General features: G+C 48.5%; 1 protein-coding gene across 1 annotated transcript in view; it reads right to left on the bottom strand.

Moving 5' to 3' along the window:
- The window catches only part of LOC119978247 (voltage-dependent L-type calcium channel subunit alpha-1S-like), a 642,412-nt gene that overhangs the window by 257,347 nt on the left and 361,884 nt on the right, over window positions 1–23,181 (bottom strand). The window contains 1 exon segment of the mRNA XM_038819727.1: window positions 2,480–2,590. Within this exon segment, the coding sequence (XP_038675655.1) occupies window positions 2,480–2,590 (111 nt within the window).

Genomic DNA, 23,181 nt, shown 5'->3' on the forward strand with positions numbered 1-23,181 from the left:
TGACCACCGTGAGAGCGTAACAGGGGACTGACCCCTGTGAGAGTGTAACAGGGGACTGACCACTGTGAGAGAGTAACAGAGGACTGACCACTGTGAGAGAGTAACAGAGGACTGACCCCTGTGAGAGTGTAACAGGGGACTGACCACTGTGAGAGTGTAACAGGGGACTGACCACTGTGAGAGTGTAACAAGGGACTGACCACTGTGAGAGAGTAACAGGGGACTAACCTCTGAGTGAGGGGGTAACAGGGGAATGACCACTGAGAGTGAGGGGGTAACAGGGGACTGACCACTGTGAGAGTGTAACAGGGGACTAACCTCTGAGTGAGGGGGTAACAGGGGAATGACCACTGAGAGTGAGGGGGTAACAGGGGACTGACCACTGTGAGAGTGAGGGGGTAACAGGGGACTGACCACTGTGAGAGTGAGGGGGTAACAGGGGACTGACCACTGTGAGAGTGAGGGGGTAACAGGGGACTGACCACTGTGAGAGTGATGGGGTAACAGGGGACTGGCCACTGTGAGAGTGAGGGGGTAACAGGGGACTGACCACTGTGAGAGTGAGGGGGTAACAGGGGACTGACCACTGTGAGAGTGAGGGGGTAACAGGGGACTGGCGACTGTGGGTGAAAGAGTAACAATGAGACACAGTCTTTTACTCACCAATAACAGGCCACCTCTGAGCAGACATACAAGGGAAAAACCGCAATGAACACCAGCAGCAATCAAAGCAGAGCCCCTTGCACCTCTCAGGAGAAACTCGCATCCCTGTGTCACTTCAAACGAGTTACTTGGCGAGGTCACTACCCCAGCCTATTGTATCAGGCTCTGCGGCTGTTACCCATTCAGTGAGTGACAGAGATATAAGTAGTTAAAGACATTTTCACCAATCCCAAGTTTAAAGCTGGAGAATTTAAAATGAAATAACAATTCACTGCCCTTTAAGAAAGGTCACAGCACATGCCCCTCAGAAGGAGGGTGGGGTGGTGTTATAACCTGCCTGCTTACCATTGGCTGGGGACTAATGACAATCCCACAATCCTGTGGGAGTATGAGCTTCCCCAATTGGGGGGGGGGGTGGAGAAATTGTTAGTCCCCAGCCAATGGTAAGCAGGCAGGTTATAACAGGTGGTGGAGGAAGAGTACCGAAACGGAACAACGTGTACATTTTAAATAAAAAGAGAGGACAGCACTAGCTCCTTGAAAAGAGTTTACAGTGCTCTGCTCCTTTAAGAGAGTTCACAGCACTGGCTCCTTTAAGAGAGGTGTCAGCACCCTGCTCCTTTAAGAGTGGTCACAGCGCTCGCCCCTTTAAATGTTATTGAAGCAGCAGCACAAAAGCCATGAAGAGTCGCATGCCTCGAGATCCCACAAAAAACATCCAATCACTGAGTGGCAATGGGTGAGCGGACTCCCCAGTGTCCAATCATTGGAAGGAGCTGAGCACCCTGTGTTCTGTCTCCAATTGGTTGCAGTGTGATCAGGTGACTAAGCAGCGGCTGACATTAAGCAGAAATTCACCAAATCACAGCGCAGGGTCTCGAATTCCCACGGTAAGCGACATTCCTATGGCAACCGGCGTTGTAATAAATAGACATTGCATGTCTCGCAGTATGCAACATGTGGGAAGCTTTGGATGCTCCCGGTGTCCTCGGCGACCACATGTGCAGGATGTGTCACCAGCTGCAGAACCTTGAGCTCTGGGTTTAGGTAGTTGGAGTTACGGTGGTGCATCCGCAGAGGCAGAAGGGTGACCCAATGGAAACATTAGAACACAGAACATAGAGTGCAGAAGGAGGCCATTCAGCCCATCGAGTCTGCACCGACCCACTTAAGCTCTCACTTCCCCCCTATCCCCGTAACCCAATATCCCCTCCTAACCTTTTTGGTCACTAAGGGCAATTTATCATGGCCAATCCACCTAACTTGCATGTCTGAACTGTGGGAGGAAACCGGAGCACCCGGAGGAAACCCACGCAGACACGGGGAGAACGTGCAGACTCTGCACAGACAGTGACCCAGCAGGGAATCGAACCTGGGACCCTGGCGATGTGAAGCCACAGTGCTATCCACTTGTGCTACCGTGCTGCCTTAATTTAAAATTATTGTGGGCCGAGATAGGGTAGAGAGGACGACTTATTTCCCATAGTGGAGGGATTGATTACCAGGGGGATTGATAGAAGAATTAAAGAGCACATAAGGAAAATATTTTTCACTCAGAGGGTGATGGGCATCTGGAATTCACTGCCCGGTTAAGGGTGAAATGCTCAACTCTGTTAAAAGGTTCCTGGATCTACATCTAAAGTGCTGTAACCTGCAATGCTACAGACCAGGTGCTGGAAAGTGGGATTTCTCATTTTTAGCCAGTGCAGACATGATAGGCCTTTTTCTGCATTGTAACTTTGCTGGTTCGATTGCACAGTAACTGCCACAATGTGCCTGTAGCCCATTTATTCACTTCAGTTATGGTCACACTTACTTTAGCTTTGAAAGCACAGAGTTTAAAAACCATTTCCACCGCGAAGAGTCCAGTGAAAACCACATTCAACATGTCCGACAACTGGTTCATTTCATCCGACTGTTCATAGTGCTGCGGAGAGACACATTGCAAGTTCAATTCTCAACACACTCTATGACTCCCAAGCCCACCCTCACCATCACCTGACCGGCAGCCTCACCCCCCACTTGCATACTGACCTCCAACTCTCAATCCAACTCCAACCCCAGGCTCACCCTCAATCCAAACTATGCCTCTCACCTGACTTCCACTTGCAGGCAGACCTCTGACACTAACCTCAATTTCCAACCCTCACCCAGACCCTCACACTGACCTTCACCCCACCCCACACATGGCATTCAATCCTCACCCACCACCCTCACCCACACACACGATCAACTCATAACTTGATTCCTCACCCCCAACTCCCAACCTGCACACCTACTCTGACTCTCACTGTTACTCTCATCCTGATCCCAGACTTTCACCCTGACCCCGATTCCTGGCTAGGAATATAAGAACAGGATGAGGCCATTCAGCCCATCAAGCATGGTCCGCCATTTAATATAATCATGCCTATTGAACACTTTGATACCTTTCACACCCACTATCCCCATAATCCTTCAGGTTATTATTAATCAGATATCGCTCCATACCCCCCATAGCAAGAACAACCTTCCTCAGATAAGGACACCAAAACTCCACACAATACTTCAGGCCTGGCCTCACCAATGCCCTATACAACTTCAGTAAAACATTCCTATTCCTATATTTCTGCCATCTGCCATGCATGTGCCCACACTCAGCCTGTCCAAATCCCGCTGAAGTATCTCTGCATCCTCCACACAGCTCACCCTCCCACCTAACTTTAAATCATCTGAAATTTTGGATAGAATACATTTAGTTCTCTCGTCAAAATCATTCATGTATAATTTGAACAGCTGATGCCCTAGCATAACTGTTATTAGTGCAACTCCACCTCCTAAATTTGGGGAAAGCTAACTCAACCAGATTAGGCAGGATTTAGAGGCTGTTGTTTGGGAGAGGCTGTTTGAGGGTAAATCCACATTTGGTATGTGAGGATCTTTTAAGGAGCAGTTGATGGGAGTGCAGGGCAGGTATGTGTTGGTAAAAAGGAAGGACAGGAAAGGCAGGATTCTGAAACCATGGATGACCAGGGAAATTGAGAATCTTGTCAAATTAAAAAATGCATATGTGAGGTACACGCAACTAAAAACAGATGAAGCACTTGAGGAATACAAGGAAAATAGAAAAGAGCTCAAGCAGGGAGTTAGGAGGGCAAAAAGGGGTCACGAAATGTCACTGGTTTACAGGATTAAGGAGAATCCCAAGGCATTTTATACGTATATTAGGAACAAGAGGGTAGCCAGAGGAAAAGTTGGTCCACTCAAGGACAAAGGAGGGAAATTATGTGTAGAACCAGAGGAAGTAGGTGAGGTCCTTAATGAGTATTTTGCATCGATATTCACAAAGGACAGGGACATGTTGATTGGTGGTGTCTCAGAGGGATGGGCAAACACTTTAAAACAGGTTGTTATTACAAGGGAGGAAGTGTTAGGTGTGTTAAAAAACATTAAGGTAGACAAATCCCCAGGGCCAGATGGGATCTATCCCAGATTTCTGAGGGAGACAAGAGATGAAACAGCTGGGCCTCTGACAGAAATCTTTGTGTCCTCATTGGCCACAGGTGAGGTCCCAGAGGATTAGAGGATGGCCAATGCTGTACCATTATTTAAGAATGGTTGCAAGGATAATCCAGGTAATTATAGGCCAGCCAGCGTCTCACTAATTTAATTAATTTTTTGAGAAACTGACAAAAATGATTCACGAGCTAAGGGTTGTGGATGTTGTCTCCATGGACTTTAGTAAAGCATTTGATAAGGTCCATCATGGCAAGCAAGTGCAAAAGATTAGATCACATGGGGTCAGGAGTGAATTAGCTGGATGGATCCAGAACTGACTTGGCCATAGAAGACAGAGGGTAGTAGTGGAAGGGTGTTTTTTCCGAGTGGAGGTCTGTAACTATTGGCGTTTCACAGGGATCAGTACTGGGACCTCTGCTCTTTATAATATATATAAATGACTTGGAAGAAAACATAGCAGGTCTGATTGGCAAGTTTGCGGATGATACTAAGATTGCAGGAGTTGCGGATAGTGATGAAGATTGTCAGAGAATACAACAGGATATAGATAGGATGCAAAATTGGGCTGAGAAATGGCAGATGGAATTTAACCCGGACAAGTGCGAGGTGATGCATTTTGGGAGATCCAATTCAGGTGGGAGCTATAAATTAAATGGCAGAACCATCAGGTGCACAGAGACACAGAGAGATATGGGCGTGCAGGTCCATGGATCCTTAAAAGTGGCAGCACAGGTGGAAATGGTGGTAAAGAAAGCATATGGCATGCTTGCCTTCACAGGATGGGGTATCAAGTATAAAAGTTCAAAAATTATGTTAGTTATATAGAACGTTGGTTAGGCCACATTTGGAATACTGTGTCCTATTCTGGTCACCGCACTACCAGAAGGATGTGGAGGCTTTGGAGAGAGTACAGAAAAGGTTTACCAAGATGTTGCCTGGTATGGAGGGTATTAGCTATGAGGAGAGATTGAATAAACTGGGATTGTTCTCCCTAGAGAGACGGAGGCTGAGGGGCGACCTAATAGAAGTTTATAAAGGTATTAGAGGTATAGATAGGGTGAACAGTTGGAAGCTTTTTCCCAGGGCGGAAATGACAATTACAAGGGGCACAAGTTGAAGGTGAGGGGGGAAAGATTCAGTTGAGATATACGGGGGAAGCTTTTTTACACCGAGGGTGGTGATAGTCTGGAATGTACTGCCAAGTGAACTGGTTGAGGTAGATACGTTAGCAATCTTTAACACTTATCTGGATAGGCGCATGAACAGACGGGGTACAGAAGGATACAGGAGGTTGGTCTGGATAGGACACGTGATCGGCACAGACCTGGAGAGCCGAAGTGCCTGTTCTTGTGCTGTATTGTCCTTTATTTCTTTCCTTTCTTATCTGTTCTTCATAAATGTTGAAAATCCTTAAATATTCAGTTCTCAGTCTTGATCACTATGCAGCCATGTTTCCTAATAGCAATTACATCATGCCCATTTACCTTGATTTGTGCCTTTAGGTCATTACCTCGTTATGAATGCTCCGCGGGTTCAGTAGAACGCCCTTAACTTTGTCTTTTTGACATCTTTCCACATTCGATGCTTTGCTTTATTTCCCCTGCTTCTGGTCTCGCTACTATTTCATGTTACCAACATTACTTCCTTCCAATTTGGGCCACACCTCAGGTTCCCATCTCATGACAAGCTAATTGAAACCCAACCCAACAGCACAAGCAAATTTCCCCAGCTCCATTCTCGTTCTCGCACTCTATTAACTCCCAGCTCCGTTCTCATTCTCGCTCCTTGTGCTCTTTCATCCTCCTGGCTCCGCTCGCAGTCTCGCTCTTTCTTGAATTTTCTTATCCTCCCGGCTCCACTCTCATTCTCAATCTCTCTTGTGTTGTTCTATCACCCCAGTGGCATGGTTGCCTCCCCGTTCCGTTCTAGCTCATTTTCATCCTCTTTTATCCTCCCAACTCCGCTTTCAGTCTTGCTCTTTATCTCCATGGCTCTACTCTCAGTTTCGCTCCTTTTTTTTTCAAATATTTTATTGAAGTATTTGTAATTTTCACAATTTAACATATTGACATTTCTAAAACAACCGCGCGGGTCGACGCACAAAATGCCCCTGAAAAAAAAAACCCACGATAAACCACGTGCCCCACTTCTCCCACCCTATCCCCAATTACCCGTATACTAAATTCCTTGTCCTCAGTAAACATTACCATGCCTCCTATTATCCTCCCCCCCCCCCCTTTTTCCGTTTCCTCCTTTACTGCTGATGATCAGTTTTTGTTAAAGAAATCGATGAAAGGCTGTCAACTCCGGGTGAATCCCTGTATTGATCATCTTAAAGCAAACTTGATTTTCTGCAGACTGAGAAACTTTAACATATCGCTGACCCACACTCCTGATTTTGGGGGCTCTGAGTCCCTCCATCTCAGCAAGATCCGTCTCCAGGCCACCAGGGAGGAGAAGGCCAAAATGTTGGCCTCCCACCCCCCCTTTGCCCCTGGATCTTCCAACACCCCAAATATTGCTAATTCTGGATTCGGAGTTACCCTACCTTCCAGGACTTCGACATAACATCTGCAAATCCTTGGGCAGCACGGTACCACAAGTGATTAGCGCTGTGGCTTCACAGCGCCAGGGTCCCAGGTTTGATTCCCTGCTGGGTCACTGTCTGTGCGGAGTCTGCACGTTCTCCCCGTGTCTGCGTGGGTTTCCTCCGGGTTCCTCCCACAGTCCAAAGATGTGCAGGGTAGGTGGATTGGCCATGATAAATTACCCTTAGTGACCAAAAAAGTTTAGGAGGGGTTAGTGGGTTACCGGGATAGGTTGGGTAAGGGCTTAAGTGGGTTGATGCAGACTCGATGGGCCAAATGGCCTCCTTCTGCACTGTATGTTCTTTGTTCTATGAAAGAATTCCCTCAGTTTCGGACTTTTCAAGGCTTTTTCACACAGTTCAGTTTCCAGCTCCCCTCCCAACTCCTCTTCACCTCCCTTCCCACTCTATGTCCCCTGTATATGTCCGAAACCTTCCCACCTCCAACCCCTGTTTTTGACAGCACTTTGTCCTGTCGTCACCTTGGGGGAGGCGAGGAAAACTTGGGACCTGTCTCCGTACAAAGTCCTGCACTTGAAGATACCGAAACCCGTTCCCTCCCGGCAAGTCAAACTCATCCTCTAATGTCACCAAGGTCGGGAAGCCCTCCTGGATGAATAGATCCCCAAACCTCTGAATCCCTGCCCGCTGCCATACCTTAAAGCCCCCATCCAGTCCCCCCCCCCGGGACAAACTGGTGATTGTCACAGACCTCATATGCTGCCCCCACACCCTCAGGGCTGCCACCACCACAGGACTTGTGGAGTACCGAGCCGGCGAGAACGGCAGGGACGCCGTCAGTAAAGCCTTCAAACTCGTAGCTTTGCAGGATGCTGCCGTCATCTGCTCCCAGACCAACCCCTCCCCACTACCCACTTCCTGACCATCAATATGCTGGCAGCCCAGTAATAGTTGATAAAACTCGGGAGAGCCAATCCCCCTTCCCCTCGGGCCCGTTCCAGGAGTGCCCTCTTTACTACAGGGATGGTGCAGGCGGGAGGGATTCAGATTTCTGGATAACTGGGGCTCTTTCTGGGGAAGGTGGGACCTCTATAGACAGGATGGTCTACATCTGAACCTGAGGGGCACCAATATCCTGGGGGGGAGATTTGTTAGTGCTCTTTGGGGGGGTTTAAACTCATTCAGCAGGGGCATGGGAACCTGGATTGTAGTTTTGGGGTACGGGAGATTGAGAGTATAGAGGTCAGGAGCACAGATTTGACTTCGCAGGAGGGTGCCAGTGTTCAGGTAGGTGGTTTGAAGTGTGTCTACTTCAATGCCAGGAGTATACGAAATAAGGTAGGGGAACTGGCAGCATGGGTTGGTACCTGGGACTTCGATGTTGTGGCCATTTCAGAGACATGGATAGAGCAGGGACAGGAATGGTTGTTGCAGGTTCCGGGGTTTAGGTGTTTTAGTAAGCTCAGAGAAGGGGGCAAAAGAGGGGGAGGTGTGGCGCTGCTAGTCAAGGACAGTATTACGGTGGCGGAAAGGATGCTAGATGGAGACTCTTCTTCCGAGGTAGTATGGGCTGAGGTTAGAAACAGGAAAGGAGAGGTCACCCTGTTGGGAGTTTTCTATAGGCCACCTAATAGTTCTAGGGATGTAGAGGAAAGGATGGCGAAGATGATTCTGGAAAAGAGCGAACGTAACAGGGTAGTTGTTATGGGAGACTTTAACTTTCCAAATATGGACTGGAAAAGATATAGTTCGAGTACATTAGATGGGTCGTTCTTTGTACAATGTGTGCAGGAGGGTTTCCTGACACAATATGTTGACAGGCCAACAAGAGGCGAGGCCACATTGGATTTGGTTTTGGGTAATGAACCAGGCCAGGTGTTAGATCTGGAGGTAGGTGAGCACTTTGGAAACAGTGACCACAATTCGGTGACCTTTACGTTAGTGATGGGAAGGGATAAGTATACCCCGCAGGGCAAGAGTTATAGCTGGGGGAAGGGCAATTATGATGCCATTAGACATGAACATAGAACATAGAACATAGAACAGTACAGCACAGAACAGGCCCTTCGGCCCTCGATGTTGTGCCGAGCAATGATCACCCTACTTAAACCCACGTAACCCGTATACCCGTAACCCAACAATCCCCCCATTAACCTTACACTACGGGCAATTTAGCATGGCCAATCCACCTAACCTGCACATCTTTGGACTGTGGGAGGAAACCGGAGCACCCGGAGAAAACCCACGCACACACGGGGAGGACGTGCAGACTCCACACAGACAGTGACCCAGCCGGGAATCGAACCTGGGACCCTGGAGCTGTGAAGCATTGATGCTAACCACCATGCTACCGACTTAGGATGTGTAGGTTGGAGAAGTAGGCTGCAAGGGTTGGGCACACTGGATATGTGGAGCTTGTTCAAGGAACAGCTATTGCATGTTCTTGATAAGTACGTGCCAGTCAGGCAGGGAGGAAGGGGTCGAGCGAGGGAACCGTGGTTTACCAAATAGGTGGAATCTCTTGTTAAGAGGAAGAAGGAGGCCTATGTGAAGATGAGGCGTGAAGTTTCAGTTGGGGCGCTTGATAGTTACAAGGAAGCGAGGAAGGATCTAAAGAGAGAGCTGAGACGAGCAAGGAGGGGACATGAGAAGTCTTTGGCAGGTAGGATCAAGGAAAACCCAAAAGCTTTCTATAGGTATGTCAGGAATAAAAGAATGACTAGGGTAAGAGTAGGGCCAGTCAAGGACAGTGGTGGGAAGTTGTGTGTGGAGGCTGAGGAGATAAGCGAGATACTAAATGAATACTTTTCGTCAGTATTCACTCAGGAAAAAGATAATGTTGTGGAGGAGAATGCTGAGACCCAGGCTATTAGAATAGATGGCATTGAGGTGCGTAGGGAAGAAGTATTGGTAATTCTGGACAAGGTGAAAATAGATAAGTCCCCGGGGCCTGATGGGATTTATCCTAGGATTCTCTGGGAAGCCAGGGAAGAGATTGCTGAGCCTTTGGCTTTGATTTTTATGTCATCATTGGCTACAGGAATAGTGCCAGAGGACTGGAGGATAGCAAATGTGGTCCCTTTGTTCAAGAAGGGGAGTAGAGATAACCCCGGTAACTATAGGCCGGTGAGCCTCACGTCTGTTTTGGGTAAAGTCTTGGAGAGGATTATAAGAGATACGATTTATAATCATCTAGATATAAATAATATGATTAGGGATAGTCAGTATGGTTTTGTGAAGGGTAGGTCATGCCTCACAAACCTTATCGAGTTCTTTGAGAAGGTGACTGAACAGGTAGACGAGGGTAGAGCAGTTGATGTGGTGTATATGGACTTCAGTAAAGCGTTTAATAAGGTTCCCCACGGTCGTCTATTGCAGAAAATACGGAGGCTGGGGATTGAGGGTGATTTAGAGATGTGGATCAGAAATTGGCTAGTTGAAAGAAGACAGAGGGTGGTGGTTGATGGCAAATGTTCAGAATGGAGTTCAGTTACGAGTGGCGTACCACAAGGATCTGTTCTGGGGCCGTTGCTGTTTGTCATTTTTATAAATGACCGAGAGGAGGGCACAGAAGGTTGGGTGAGTAAATTTGCAGACAACACTAAAGTCGGTGGAGTTGTAGACAGTGTGGAAGGATGTTGCAGGTTACAGAGGGACATAGATAAGCTGCAGAGCTGGGCTGAGAGGTGGCAAATGGAGTTTAATGTAGAGAAGTGTGAGGTGATTCACTTTGGAAAGAATAACAGGAATGCGGAATATTTGGCTAATGGTAAAATTCTTAGCAGTGTGGATGAGCAGAGGGATCTCGGTGTCCATGTACATAGATCCCTGAAAGTTGCCACCCAGGTTGATAGGGTTGTGAAGAAGGCCTATGGTGTGTTGGCCTTTATTGGTAGAGGGATTGAGTTCCGGAGCCATGAGGTCATGTTGCAGCTGTACAAAACTCTGGTACGGCCGCATTTGGAGTATTGTGTACAGTTCTGGTCGCCTCATTATAGGAAGGACGTGGAAGCTTTGGAACGGGTGCAGAGGAGATTTACCAGGATGTTGCCTGGTATGGAGGGAAAATCTTATGAGGAAAGGCTGATGGACTTGAGGTGGTTTTCGTTAGAGAGAAGAAGGTTAAGAGGTGACTTAATAGAGGCATACAAAATGATCAGAGGGTTAGATAGGGTGGACAGTGAGAGCCTTCTCCCGCGGATGGAGGTGGCTAGCACGTGGGGACCTAGCCTTAAATTGAGGGGTAATAGATGTAGGATAGACGTCAGAGGTAGGTTTTTTACGCAAAGAGTGGTGAGGCCGTGGAATGCCCTACCTGCAACAGTAGTGAACTCGCCAACATTGAGGGCATTTAAAAGTTTTTGGATAAGCATATGGATGATAATGGCATAGTGTAGGTTAGATGGCCTTTAGTTTTTGACTTCCCATGCCGGTGCAACATCGTGGGCCGAAGGGCCTGTACTGCGCTGTATCGTTCTATGTTCTATGTACTCTCGGGGTTTTACCCGTCCATATAAACCTTGATATCGCCACATTCATACTTCTGAAAAAAGGCTTTGGGACAAAAATCGGGAGACGCTGAAAAAAGAAAAGCAGTCTCGGAAGGACAGACATCTTCACCGTCTGAACCCTCCCCGCCAGCGTCAGTGGGAGCATATCCCAACTACAAAAATCCCTTCTCATTTGATCCACTGCTTTGCCCAAATGTAACTTGTGAAGCTGCCCCCAATCCTTCGCCACTTGAATCCCCAGATACCTAAAACTCTTCCCAACCACTTCAAAAGGTAGCTTCTTCAGCCTCCTTTCCTGCCCCATGCCTGAATCACGAGCATCTCGCTTTTTCCCATGTTTAACTTATAGCCTGAAAATCGCCCAAATTCTTCTAATACCTCCATGATTTCGGTCATTCCCCCCACCAGGTCCGTGATATAAAGCAGCAAATCGTCCGCATAGAGAGAGACCCTGTGCTCCACCCCCCCTCTCATTATTCCCCTCCAGGTATTTGCTGCTCTCGGAGCCATTGCTAAGGGTTCTATGGCCATGGCAAACAGTAATGGGGAGAACAGGCATCCCTGCCTTGTCCCCCAACAAGGACTAAATTATTCTGACCGACCTCAGTTAGTTCTTACATTTGCCTGGTACAGTAACCGGACCCACTCAACAAATCCCTGCCTCAAATATCCCATAGATGCTTCCACTCTACTCGGATGAAAGCCTTCTGCGCGTCATGGCAACTACCACCTTCGCCTCGCGCCCCTCCGCTGGCATCATAACTACATTAAGAAGCTGTCTAATGTTGGATGTCAAGTGCCTGCCCTTTACAAATCCCGTCTTATCCTCCACAATTATCTGCTAATAGAGACAATCCTGTATTCGAGTGGCCAGGATCTTTGCCAATAATTTGGCATCTACATTCAAGAGGGAGATTGGCCTGTACAATCCACAGCTCTCCGGATCCTTGATGAGAGAAATTGATGCCTGTGATAACGTTGGGGGGAGAACTCCCAGCTCCTTGGACTCGTTGAAAGCCTTAACCAGGAGCGGCCCCAGTAACCCAGAGAACATCTTATAAAATTCCACTGGGAACCCATCTGGGGCTGGTTTAGCTCACTCGGCTAAATCGCTGGCTTTGAAAGCAGACCAAGCAGGCCAGCAGCACAGTTCGATTCCCGTACCAGCCTCCCCGGACAGGCGCCGGAATGTGGCGACTAGGGGCTTTTCACAGTAACTTCATTGAAGCCTACTCGTGACAATAAGCGATTTTCATTTCATTTCAGGTCCCGGGACTTTACCCGCTTGCATCGCCCCCAGTCCATCTATCACCTCCCCAAGACCAATCGATCCCCCAGGGCCTCCACCAGCTCCTCATTTACCTTTGGGAACTCTAGCCTCCCCAGGAATTGATTCATGCCCTCCTCCCCACCCGGGGGGTTCCGACTCGGATAGCTGGCTATAACATTCCCGGAACACGTCATTCACCGCCCCCGAGTCCGTCACCGTCTTCCCCCTCATATCCTTTATTTTCTCTTTCTCTCGCCACCTCTTATTTCCTCAGCTGAAGTGCCAGCATCCTGCTAGCTTTCTCCCCATGTTCATATATTGCCCCTTTTACCCTCCTCCGCTGACCCTCCGCCTTTCCTGTGGAAAGGAGCCCAAACTCTATTGGAATTCTCTGACGCTCCTTCAGGAGCTCCTCATTTGGAGACTCCGAGTATCCCCTGTCCACCTGTAAGATGTCTCCTACTAACCTGTCCAGCTTCGACCGCTGAGTTTTATCCATGTGGGCTCGAATCAAAATACATTCCCCTCTAATGACCGCTTTCAGTGCCTCCCAGACCACCCCAGCTGCAGTCTCTCCCGTGTCATTGATCTTTATGTACCCCCGAATGGCCTCTCTCACTCGCTCACAGAAATCCTCATCCGCTAACAACCCTGTATCTAATCTCCGCTGTGGGTGCTGGGACATTCCTGTGTCTGCCCATAGGTCTATCCAGGTTGGTACATGATCTGAGACCACAATTGCTGAGTACTCAGTGTCCTCAACCCCTGCCAGCAGTGTTTTATCCAGCACAAAGAAATCTATCCTGGAGTACGCCTTATGTACATGGGAGTAGAATGAATATTCCCTGCTCCTTGGTCTCTCAAATCTCCACGGATCCACCCCTCCCACCCGCTCCATGAACCCCCGCAGTTCCTTTGCCATTGCTGATAGCTTCACTGACCTAGCACTCAACTGGTCCAACCTCGGGTCAAGGACCATATTAAAGTCATCCCCCATGATTAGCCGTTGCGAGTCAAGGTCTGGGATCTTCCCCAGCACCTTCCTGATAAACGCGACATCATCCCAGTTTGGGGCATATATATTCACCAGCACCACTGCCATTCCCTCTAGCTTCCCGCTAACCATAATAAATCTGCCTCCGGGACTACCTCTATCCTCCCCACCTTGAATGTCAATCTTTTATTAATCAGGATAGCCATCCCCCTTATTTTAAAGTCCAGTCCTGAATGAAACACTTGCCCGACCCATCCCTTCTTTCATCTAATTTGGTCTCCCAGCTTCAAGTGTGTTTAATGTAAAATAGCCATGTCCGCTTTTAACTGTCTCAGGTGTGCGAACACACAAGCTCTCTTAGCCGGCCCATTCAGTCCACGAACATTTCATGTAACTAGTCTGGTCGGGGGGGGGTCTTTGCTCCCCTCCCTTGTCGGTCAACCATGACCTTTCCTCGGCCAGCTCCAAGTCCGTTTCACACCTCGCTTGATCCACCCCTCGGCAGCGACTGCCATCTGATCTCCATCTCCAATCTCCTAACTGTCCCTTACACGTCCAGTTTTGCTATTTCAAAAGTACTTTTATCTCCCGACTCCGCTCTCAATTACGCTCTTTTATCCTCCTGGCTCTGTTTTCACTCTCGCTCTTTCACACACTCTTGTATCCTCCCGACTCCGCTCTCAGTCTCGTTCTTTTATCCTCCTGGCTCTGTTTTCACTCTCGCTCTTTCTCTTTTATTCTCCCAGTTCCTGTTTTCAGTCTTGCTCTTTATCTCCATGGCTCTGATCTCAGTCTCGCTCTTTCAAAGACTCCCAGCTTTTATCCCCCCAGCTCTGTTTTCAATCTCACTATTTCACGTGCTCTTTTAACCTCCCAACTTCGCTCTCAGTTTCGCTCTTTTATCCTCCTGGCTCCGCTTTCAGTCACACTCTTTCTCAGGTTCTTTTATCCTTCCGGCTCCGCGTTCACTCGCTCTTTCATCCTCTCGGTTCTGCTCTCAGTCTCACTCTTTCTTACACTCTTTAAAGGAATAAAGTGACAAAGTTAATTGATGAGGGAAGGCTGTACATGTCATATACATGGACTTTAGTAAGGCGTTTGATAAGGTTTCCATGGCAGGTTGATGGAAAAAGTGAAGTCGTATGGGGTTCAGGGTGTACTAGCTAGATGGATAAATAACTGGCTGGGCAACAGGAGACAGAGAGTAGTGTGGAAGGGAATGTCTCAAAATGGAGAAGGGTGACTAGTGATGTTACACAGGGATCCGTGCTCGGACCAGTGCTGTTTGTGATCTACATAAATGACCTGTAGGAAGGTATAGGTGGTCTGATTACCAAGGATCTGAATCGGCACAGGCTGGGAGGGCCGAAGGGCCTGTTCCTGTGCTGTAATTTTCTTTGTTCTTTGTTCTTAAATTAGAACAACCATAGAATTCATATGTTTCTTCTATTTCGCTCTTTAAGCCTGCCGGCTCCGCTTTCATTTTCAAGAACTTTTATCCTCCCGGCTCCGCGCTCACTCTTTCACATGCTCTTTTATCTACTCAGCTCCCTCTCAGTCTCACTCTTTCTGACGGCCTTTTATCAATTTAACTCCGCTCTCCGTCTCACTCTTTTATCTTCCTGGCTCTGTTCTCACTCTCGCCCTTTCTCACGCCCTTTTATTCTCTCGGCTCCCAATTTTAATCTTATTCTTTGAAACGCTATTTCAATCTCCCGGCTTTGTTCTCACTCTCGCTGTATCTCACGCTCTTTTATCGTCCCGGGTCCATTCTCATCCTCGCTTTTTTCACACTCTTTTATCCTCTGGCTCTGCTCTCATTCTCAAGTTCTTTTATCTTCATGGCTCCGCTCTCAAAGAATAAAGAACAAAGAAAAGTACAGCACAGGAACAGGCCCTTCGGCCCTCCAAGCCTGCTCCGTCTGAACGAAAATCTTCTACACTTCCGTGGTCCGTATCCCTCTATTTCCATCCTATTCATGTATTTGTCAAGACGCTCCTTAAACATCACTATCGTCCCTGGGTCCACCACCTCCTCCGGCAGCGAGTTCCAGGCACCCCCTACCTTCGGTCTCACTTATTTTCGTGTTCATTTATACTTGCGGCTCCGCTCTCACTCTCGCTCTTTCCTGCACTTTTGTATCCTCCTGGTTCCACTCTCATTCTTCCTCTTTTAACCTCCCAGCTCCATTCTCATTCCCACTGTCTCTCACGCTCTCTTATCATCCCAGCTCTGGCTCTCATTCTTGGTCTTTCTCTTATTCCATTATCTCCCCGGCTCTGATCTCATTCTTTCTCGCACTCTTTGATCCTCCTCCTTCTCTCAGTCTCGGTCTTTCAAATGCTCTTTTATCCTCCCGGATTTGTTCTCATTTTTGCTCTTTCACATGCCCTTCTATGCTTCTGGCTCTGCTCTCACTCTCGCTCTGTCACATGCTCTTTTACCCTCTCGGCTCCGCTCTCAGTCTCAATCTTTCTCACGCTCTTTTATCCTCCCAGTTCCGTTTTCACTTTTGCTCTTTCAAAGAATAATGCAGAACAGCAACAGGCCCTTCAACCCTTTAAGCCTGCACCAACCATGGCACCTGCCTAAACTAAAACCGTAGGAACTTACAGAGTCCATTCCCACCCTATTCATATGTATGTATAGAACATAGAACATAGAACATTACAGCGCAGTACGGGCCCTTCGGCCCTCGATGTTGCGCCGACCTGTGAAACCATCTGAAGCCTATCTGACCTACACTATTCCATTTTCATCCATGTGTCTATCCAGTGACCACTTAAATGCCCTTAAAGTTGGCGAGTCTACTACTGTTGCAGGCAGGGCGTTCCATACCCCTACTACTCTCTGAGTAAAGAAACTGCCTCTGACATCTGTCCTATATCTACCACCCCTCAATTTAAAGCTATGCCCCCTCGTGTTGGTCATCACCATCCGAGGAAAAAGACTCTCACTGTCCACTCTATCTAACCCTCTGACTATCTTATATGTCTCTATTAAGTCACCTCTCAGCCTTCTCCTCTCTAACGAAAACAACCTCAAGTCCCTGAGCCTTTCCTCGTAAGACCTACCCTCCATACCAGGCAACATCCTAGTAAATCACCTCTGAACCCTTTCCAAAGCTTCCACATCCTTCCTATAATGTGGCGACCAGAACTGCACGCAGTACTCCAGGAGCGGCCGCACCAGAGTTATGTACAGTTGCAGCATGACCTTGTGGCTCCGAAACTCAATCCCCCTACTGATAAAGGCTAGCACACCATATACCTTCTTAACAGCCCTATTAACCTGGGTGGCAACTTTCAGGGATTTATGTACCTGGATGCCGAGATCTCTCTGTTCATCTACACTACCAAGAATCTTGCCATTAGCCCAGTACTCTGCATTCCTGTTACTCCTTCCAAAGTGAACCACCTCACACTTTTCCACATTAAACTCCATCTGCCACCTCTCAGCCCAGCTCTGCAGTTTATCTATGTCCCTCTGTATCCTATAACATCCTTCAGCACTATCCACAACTCCACCAACCTTCGTGTCATAGAACATAGAACGATACAGCGCAGTACAGGCCCTTCGGCCCTCGATGTTGCACCAACATGGGAAAAAAAAACTAAAGGCCATCTAACCTACACTATGCCCTTATCATCCATATGCTTATCCAATAAACTTTTAAATGCCCTCAATGTTGGCGAGTTCACTACTGTTGCAGGTAGGGCATTCCACGGCCTCACCACTCTTTGCGTAAAAAACCCACCTCTGACCTCTGTCCTATATCTATTACCCCTCAATTTAAGGCTATGTCCCCTCGTGCTAGCCACCCTCATCCGTGGGAGAAGGCTCTCGCTGTCCACCCTATCTAACCCTCTGATCATATTGTATGCCTCTATTAAGTCACCTTTTAACCTTCTTCTCTCTAACGAAAACAACCTCAAGTCCATCAGCCTTTCCTCATAAGATTTTCCCTCCATACCAGGCAACATCCTGGTAAATCTCCTCTGCACCCGTTCCAAAGCTTCCACGTCCTTCCTATAATGAGGCGACCAGAACTGTACGTAATACTCCAAATGCGGCCGTATTAGAGTTTTGTACAACTGCAACATGACCTCATGGCTCCGGAACTCAATCCCTCTACCAATAAAGGCCAACACACCATAGGCCTTCTTCACAACCCTATCAACCTGGGTGGCAACTTTCAGGGATCTATGTACATGGACACCGAGATCCCTCTGCTCATCCACACTACCAAGAATTTTACCATTAGCCAAATATTCCGCATTCCTGTTATTCTTTCCAAAGTGAATCACCTCACACTTCTCCACATTAAACTCCATTTGCCACCTCTCAGCCCAGCTCTGCAGCTTATCTATGTCCCTCTGTAACCTGCAACATCCTTCCGCACTGTCTACAACTCCACCGACTTTAGTGTCGTCTGCAAGTTTACTCACCCAACCTTCTGCGCCCTCCTCTAGGTCATTTATAAAAATGACAAACAGCAACGGCCCCAGAACAAATCCTTGTGGTACGCCACTCGTAACTGAACTCCATTCTGAACATTTCCCATCAACTACCACTCTCTGTCTTCTTTCAACTAGCCAATTTCTGATCCACATCTCTAAATCACCCTCAATCCCCAGCCTCCGTATTTTCTGCAATAGCCGACCGTGGGGAACCTTATCAAACGCTTTACTGAAATCCATATACACCACATCAACTGCTCTACCCTCGTCTACCTGTTCAGTCACCTTCTCAAAGAACTCGATAAGGTTTGTGAGGCATGACCTACCCTTCACAAAACCATGCTGACTATCCCTAATCATATTATTCCTATCTAGATGATTATAAATCGTATCTCTTATAATCCTCTCCAAGACCTTACCCACCACAGACGTTAGGCTCACCGGCCAATAGTTACCGGGGTTATCTCTACTCCCCTTCTTGAACAAAGGGACCACATTTGCTATCCTCCAGTCCTCTGGCACTATTCCTGTAGACAATGATGACATAAAAATCAAAGCCAAAGGCTCAGCAATCTCTTCCCTGGCTTCCCAGAGAATCCTAGGATAAATCCCATCCGGCCCTGGGGACTTATCTATTTTCACCTTGTCCAGAATTGCCAACACTTCTTCCCTACGCACCTCAATGCCATCTATTCTAATAGCCTGGGTCTCAGCATTCTCCTCCACAATATTATCTTTTTCTTGAGTGAATACTGACGAAAGGTATTCATTTAGTATCTCGTTTATCTCCTCAGCCTCCACACACAACTTCCCACCACTGTCCTTGACTGGCCCTACTCTTACCCTAGTCATTCTTTTATTCCTGACATACCTATAGAAAGCTTTTGGGTTTTCCTTGATCCTACCTGCCAAAGACTTCTCATGTCCCCTCCTTGCTCGTCTCAGCTCTCTCTTTAGATCCATCCTCGCTTCCTTGTAACTATCAAGCGCCCCAACTGAAACTTCATGCCTCATCTTCACATAGGCCTCCTTCTTCCCCTTAACAAGAGATTCCACTTATTTGGTAAACCACGGTTCCCTCGCTCGACCCCTTCCTCCCTGCCTGACTGGTACGTACTTATCAAGAACATGCAATAGCTGTTCCTTGAACAAGCTCCACATATCCAGTGTGCCCAACCCTTGCAGCCTACTTCTCCAACCAACACATCCTAAGTCATGTCTAATGGCATCATAATTGCCCTTCCCCCAGCTATAACTCTTGCCCTGCGGGGTATACTTATCCCTTTCCATCACTAACGTAAAGGTCACCGAATTGTGGTCACTGTTTCCAAAGTGCTCACCTACCTCCAGATCTAACACCTGGCCTGGTTCATTACCCAAAACCAAATCCAATGTGGCCTGTCAACATATTGTGTCAGGAAACCCTCCTGCACACATTGTACAAAGAACGACCCATCTAATGTACTCGAACTATATCTTTTCCAGTCAATATTTGGAAAGTTAAAGTCTCCCATAACAACTACCCTGTTACTTTCGCTCTTTTCCAGAATCATCTTCGCCATCCTTTCCTCTACATCCCTAGAACTATTAGGTGGCCTATAGAAAACTCCCAACAGGGTGACCTCTCCTTTCCTGTTTCTAACCTCAGCCCATACTACCTCGGAAGAAGAGTCTCCATCTAGCATCCTTTCCGCCACCTTAATACTGTCCTTGACTAGCAGCGCCACACCTCCCCCTCTTTTGCCCCCTTCTCTGAGCTTACTAAAACACCTAAACCCCGGAACCTGCAACAACCATTCCTGTCCCTGCTCTATCCATGTCTCTGAAATGGCCACAATGTCGAAGTCCCAGGTACCCACCCATGCTGCCAGTTCCCCTACCTTATTTCGTATACTCCTGGCATTGAAGAAGACACACTTCAAACCACCTACCTGAACACTGGCACCCTCCTGCGAAGTCAAATCTGTGCTCCTGACCTCTATACTCTCAATCTCCCATACCCCAAAACTACAATCCAGGTTCCCATGCCCCTGCTGAATGAGTTTAAACCCCCCCAAAGAGCACTAACAAATCCCACCCCCAGGATATTGGTGCCCCTCAGGTTCAGATGTAGACCATCCTGTCTATAGAGGTCCCACCTTCCCCAGAAAGAGCCCCAGTTATCCAGAAATCTGAATCCCTCCCGCCTGCACCATCCCTGTAGCCACGTGTTTAATTGCTCTCGCTCCCTATTCCTCATCTCACTATCACGTGGCACGGGCAACAACCCAGAGATAACAACTGTTTGTTCTCGCTCTGAGCTTCCATCCTAGCTCCCTAAACGCCTGCCTGACATCCTTGTCCCCTTTCCTACCTATGTCGTTAGTGCCAATGTGGACTACGACTTGGGGCTGCTCCCCCTCCCCCTTAAGGACCCGGAAAACACGATCGGAGACATCACGTACCCTTGCACCTGGGAGGCAACATACCAAACGTGAGTCTCTCTCGCTCCCACAAAATCTCCTATCTGTGCCCCTGACTATTGAGTCCCCAATTACTAATGTTCTACTCCTTTGCCCCCTTCCCTTCTGAGCAACAGGGACAGACTCCGTGCCAGGGGCCCGTACCCCATGGCTTACCCTTGGTAAGTCCCCCCCCCACAAGTATCCAAAACGGTATACTTGTGACTCAGGGGAACGACCGCAGGGTGTCCCTGCACTGACTGCTTCTTCCCAGTCCCTCTTACAGTTACCCATCTATTTCCAGTCTTTGGTGTAACTACTTCCCTGAACCTCATATCTATGACCCCCTCTGCCTCCCGAATGATCCGAAGTTCATCCAGCTCAAGCTCCAGGTCCCTAACACGGTTTTGGAGGAGCTGGAGTTGGGTGCACTTCCCACAGATGAAATCAGCAGGGACACTGACGGCGTCCCTCACCTCAAACATTCTGCAGGAGGAGCATTGTACTGCCTTCCCTGACATCACCTCTAGATTAAAAAAAAACAAGAAAAAGAAAAAGAAAGGAAGAGGTTACCTGATATTACCTCAAACCCTGCTCCCGCTGAAAGTTAAGCAAATTTAAAGGCACTCACTCACCTTCACGACAGGCCCCTGCTCCCGCTTCCCAACCACCGTGGGGTGGGGGGTTGGTTAGAGGAGGAGGTAGGGTGAGAAACACTCACAAAGTGTTTCGGGTTTAACTGTCACTTGCCAACAGCCCTTCCACAAACCACCTTCAACTTAGGCTGACCGCATTGCACGTATGCAAATTCCCCCAGAACAGCTGATCAGTAGCTTTGCTCTGCTGCCCTCTGCTGGATGCTTGTTTTCACTCAAATTCCTTGGGTCTCCTTCGCCGGTTCACCTTCAACTTAGGCTGACCGCACTGCACGTATGCAAATTCCCCCAGAGCAGCTGATCAGTAGCTTTGCTCTGCTGCCCTCTGCTGGATGCTTGCTTTCACTCAAACTCCTTGGGTCTCCTTCGCCGGTTCACATTCAACTTAGGCTGACCGCACTGCACGTATGCAAACTTCCCCCCGAACAGCTGATCAGTAGCTTTGCTCTGCTGCCCTCTGCTGGATGCTTGCTTTCACTCAAACTCCTTGGGTCTCCTTCGCCGGTTCACCTTCAACTTAGGCTGACCGCACTGCACGTATGCAAATTCCCCCAGAACAGCTGATCAGTAGCTTTGCTCTGCTGCCCTCTGCTGGATGCTTGCTTTCACTCAAACTCCTTGGGTCTCCTTCGCCGGTTCACCTTCAACTTAGGCTGACCGCACTGCACGTATGCAAATTCCCCCAGAACAGCTGATCAGTAGCTTTGCTCTGCTGCCCTCTGCTGGATGCTTGCTTTCACTCAAACTCCTTGGGTCTCCTTCGCCGGTTCACCTTCAACTTAGGCTGACCGCACTGCACGTATGCAAATTCCCCCCGAACAGCTGATCAGTAGCTTTGCTCTGCTGCCCTCTGCTGGATGCTTGCTTTCACTCAAACTCATTGGGTCTCCTTCGCCGGTTCACCTTCAACTTAGGCTGACCGCACTGCACGTATGCAAATTCCCCCAGAACAGCTGATCAGTAGCTTTGCTCTGCTGCCCTCTGCTGTATGCTTGCTTTCACTCAAACTCCTTGGGTCTCCTTCGCCGGTTCACCTTCAACTTAGGCTGACCGCACTGCACGTATGCAAATTCCCCCAGAACAGCTGATCAGTAGCTTTGCTCTGCTGCCCTCTGCTGGATGCTTGCTTTCACTCAAACTCCTTGGGTCTCCTTCGCCGGTTCACCTTCAACTTAGGCTGACCGCACTGCACGTATGCAAATTCCCCCCGAACAGCTGATCAGTAGCTTTGCTCTGCTGCCCTCTGCTGGATGCTTGCTTTCACTCAAACTCCTTGGGTCTCCTTCGCCGGTTCACCTTCAACTTAGGCTGACCGCACTGCACATATGCAAATTCCCCCAGAACAGCTGATCAGTAGCTTTGCTCTGCTGCCCTCTGCTGGATGCTTGCTTTCACTCAAACTCCTTGGGTCTCCTTCGCCGGTTCACCTTCAACTTAGGCTGACCGCACTGCACGTATGCAAATTCCCCCAGAACAGCTGATCAGTAGCTTTGCTCTGCTGCCCTCTGCTGGATACTTGCTTTCACTCAAACTCCTTGGGTCTCCTTCGCCGGTTCACCTTCAACTTAGGCTGACCGCACTGCACGTATGCAAATTCCCCCAGAACAGCTGATCAGTAGCTTTGCTCTGCTGCCCTCTGCTGGATGCTTGCTTTCACTCAAACTCCTTGGGTCTCCTTCGCCGGTTCACCTTCAACTTAGGCTGACCGCACTGCACGTATGCAAATTCCCCCAGAACAGCTGATCAGTAGCTTTGCTCTGCTGCCCTCTGCTGGATGCTTGCTTTCACTCAAACTCCTTGGGTCTCCTTCGCCGGTTCACCTTCAACTTAGGCTGACCGCACTGCACGTATGCAAATTCCCCCAGAACAGCTGATCAGTAGCTTTGCTCTGCTGCCCTCTGCTGGATGCTCGCTTTCACTCAAACTCCTTGGGTCTCCTTCGCCGGTTCACCTTCAACTTAGGCTGACCGCACTGCACGTATGCAAATTCCCCCCGAACAGCTGATCAGTAGCTTTGCTCTGCTGCCCTCTGCTGGATGCTTGCTTTCACTCAAACTCCTTGGGTCTCCTTCGCCGGTTCACCTTCAACTTAGGCTGACCGCACTGCACGTATGCAAATTCCCCCCGAACAGCTGATCA

Source organism: Scyliorhinus canicula, chromosome 15 (assembly GCF_902713615.1).
Source record: "Scyliorhinus canicula chromosome 15, sScyCan1.1, whole genome shotgun sequence".
Classification (NCBI taxonomy): Eukaryota; Metazoa; Chordata; class Chondrichthyes; order Carcharhiniformes; family Scyliorhinidae; genus Scyliorhinus; species Scyliorhinus canicula.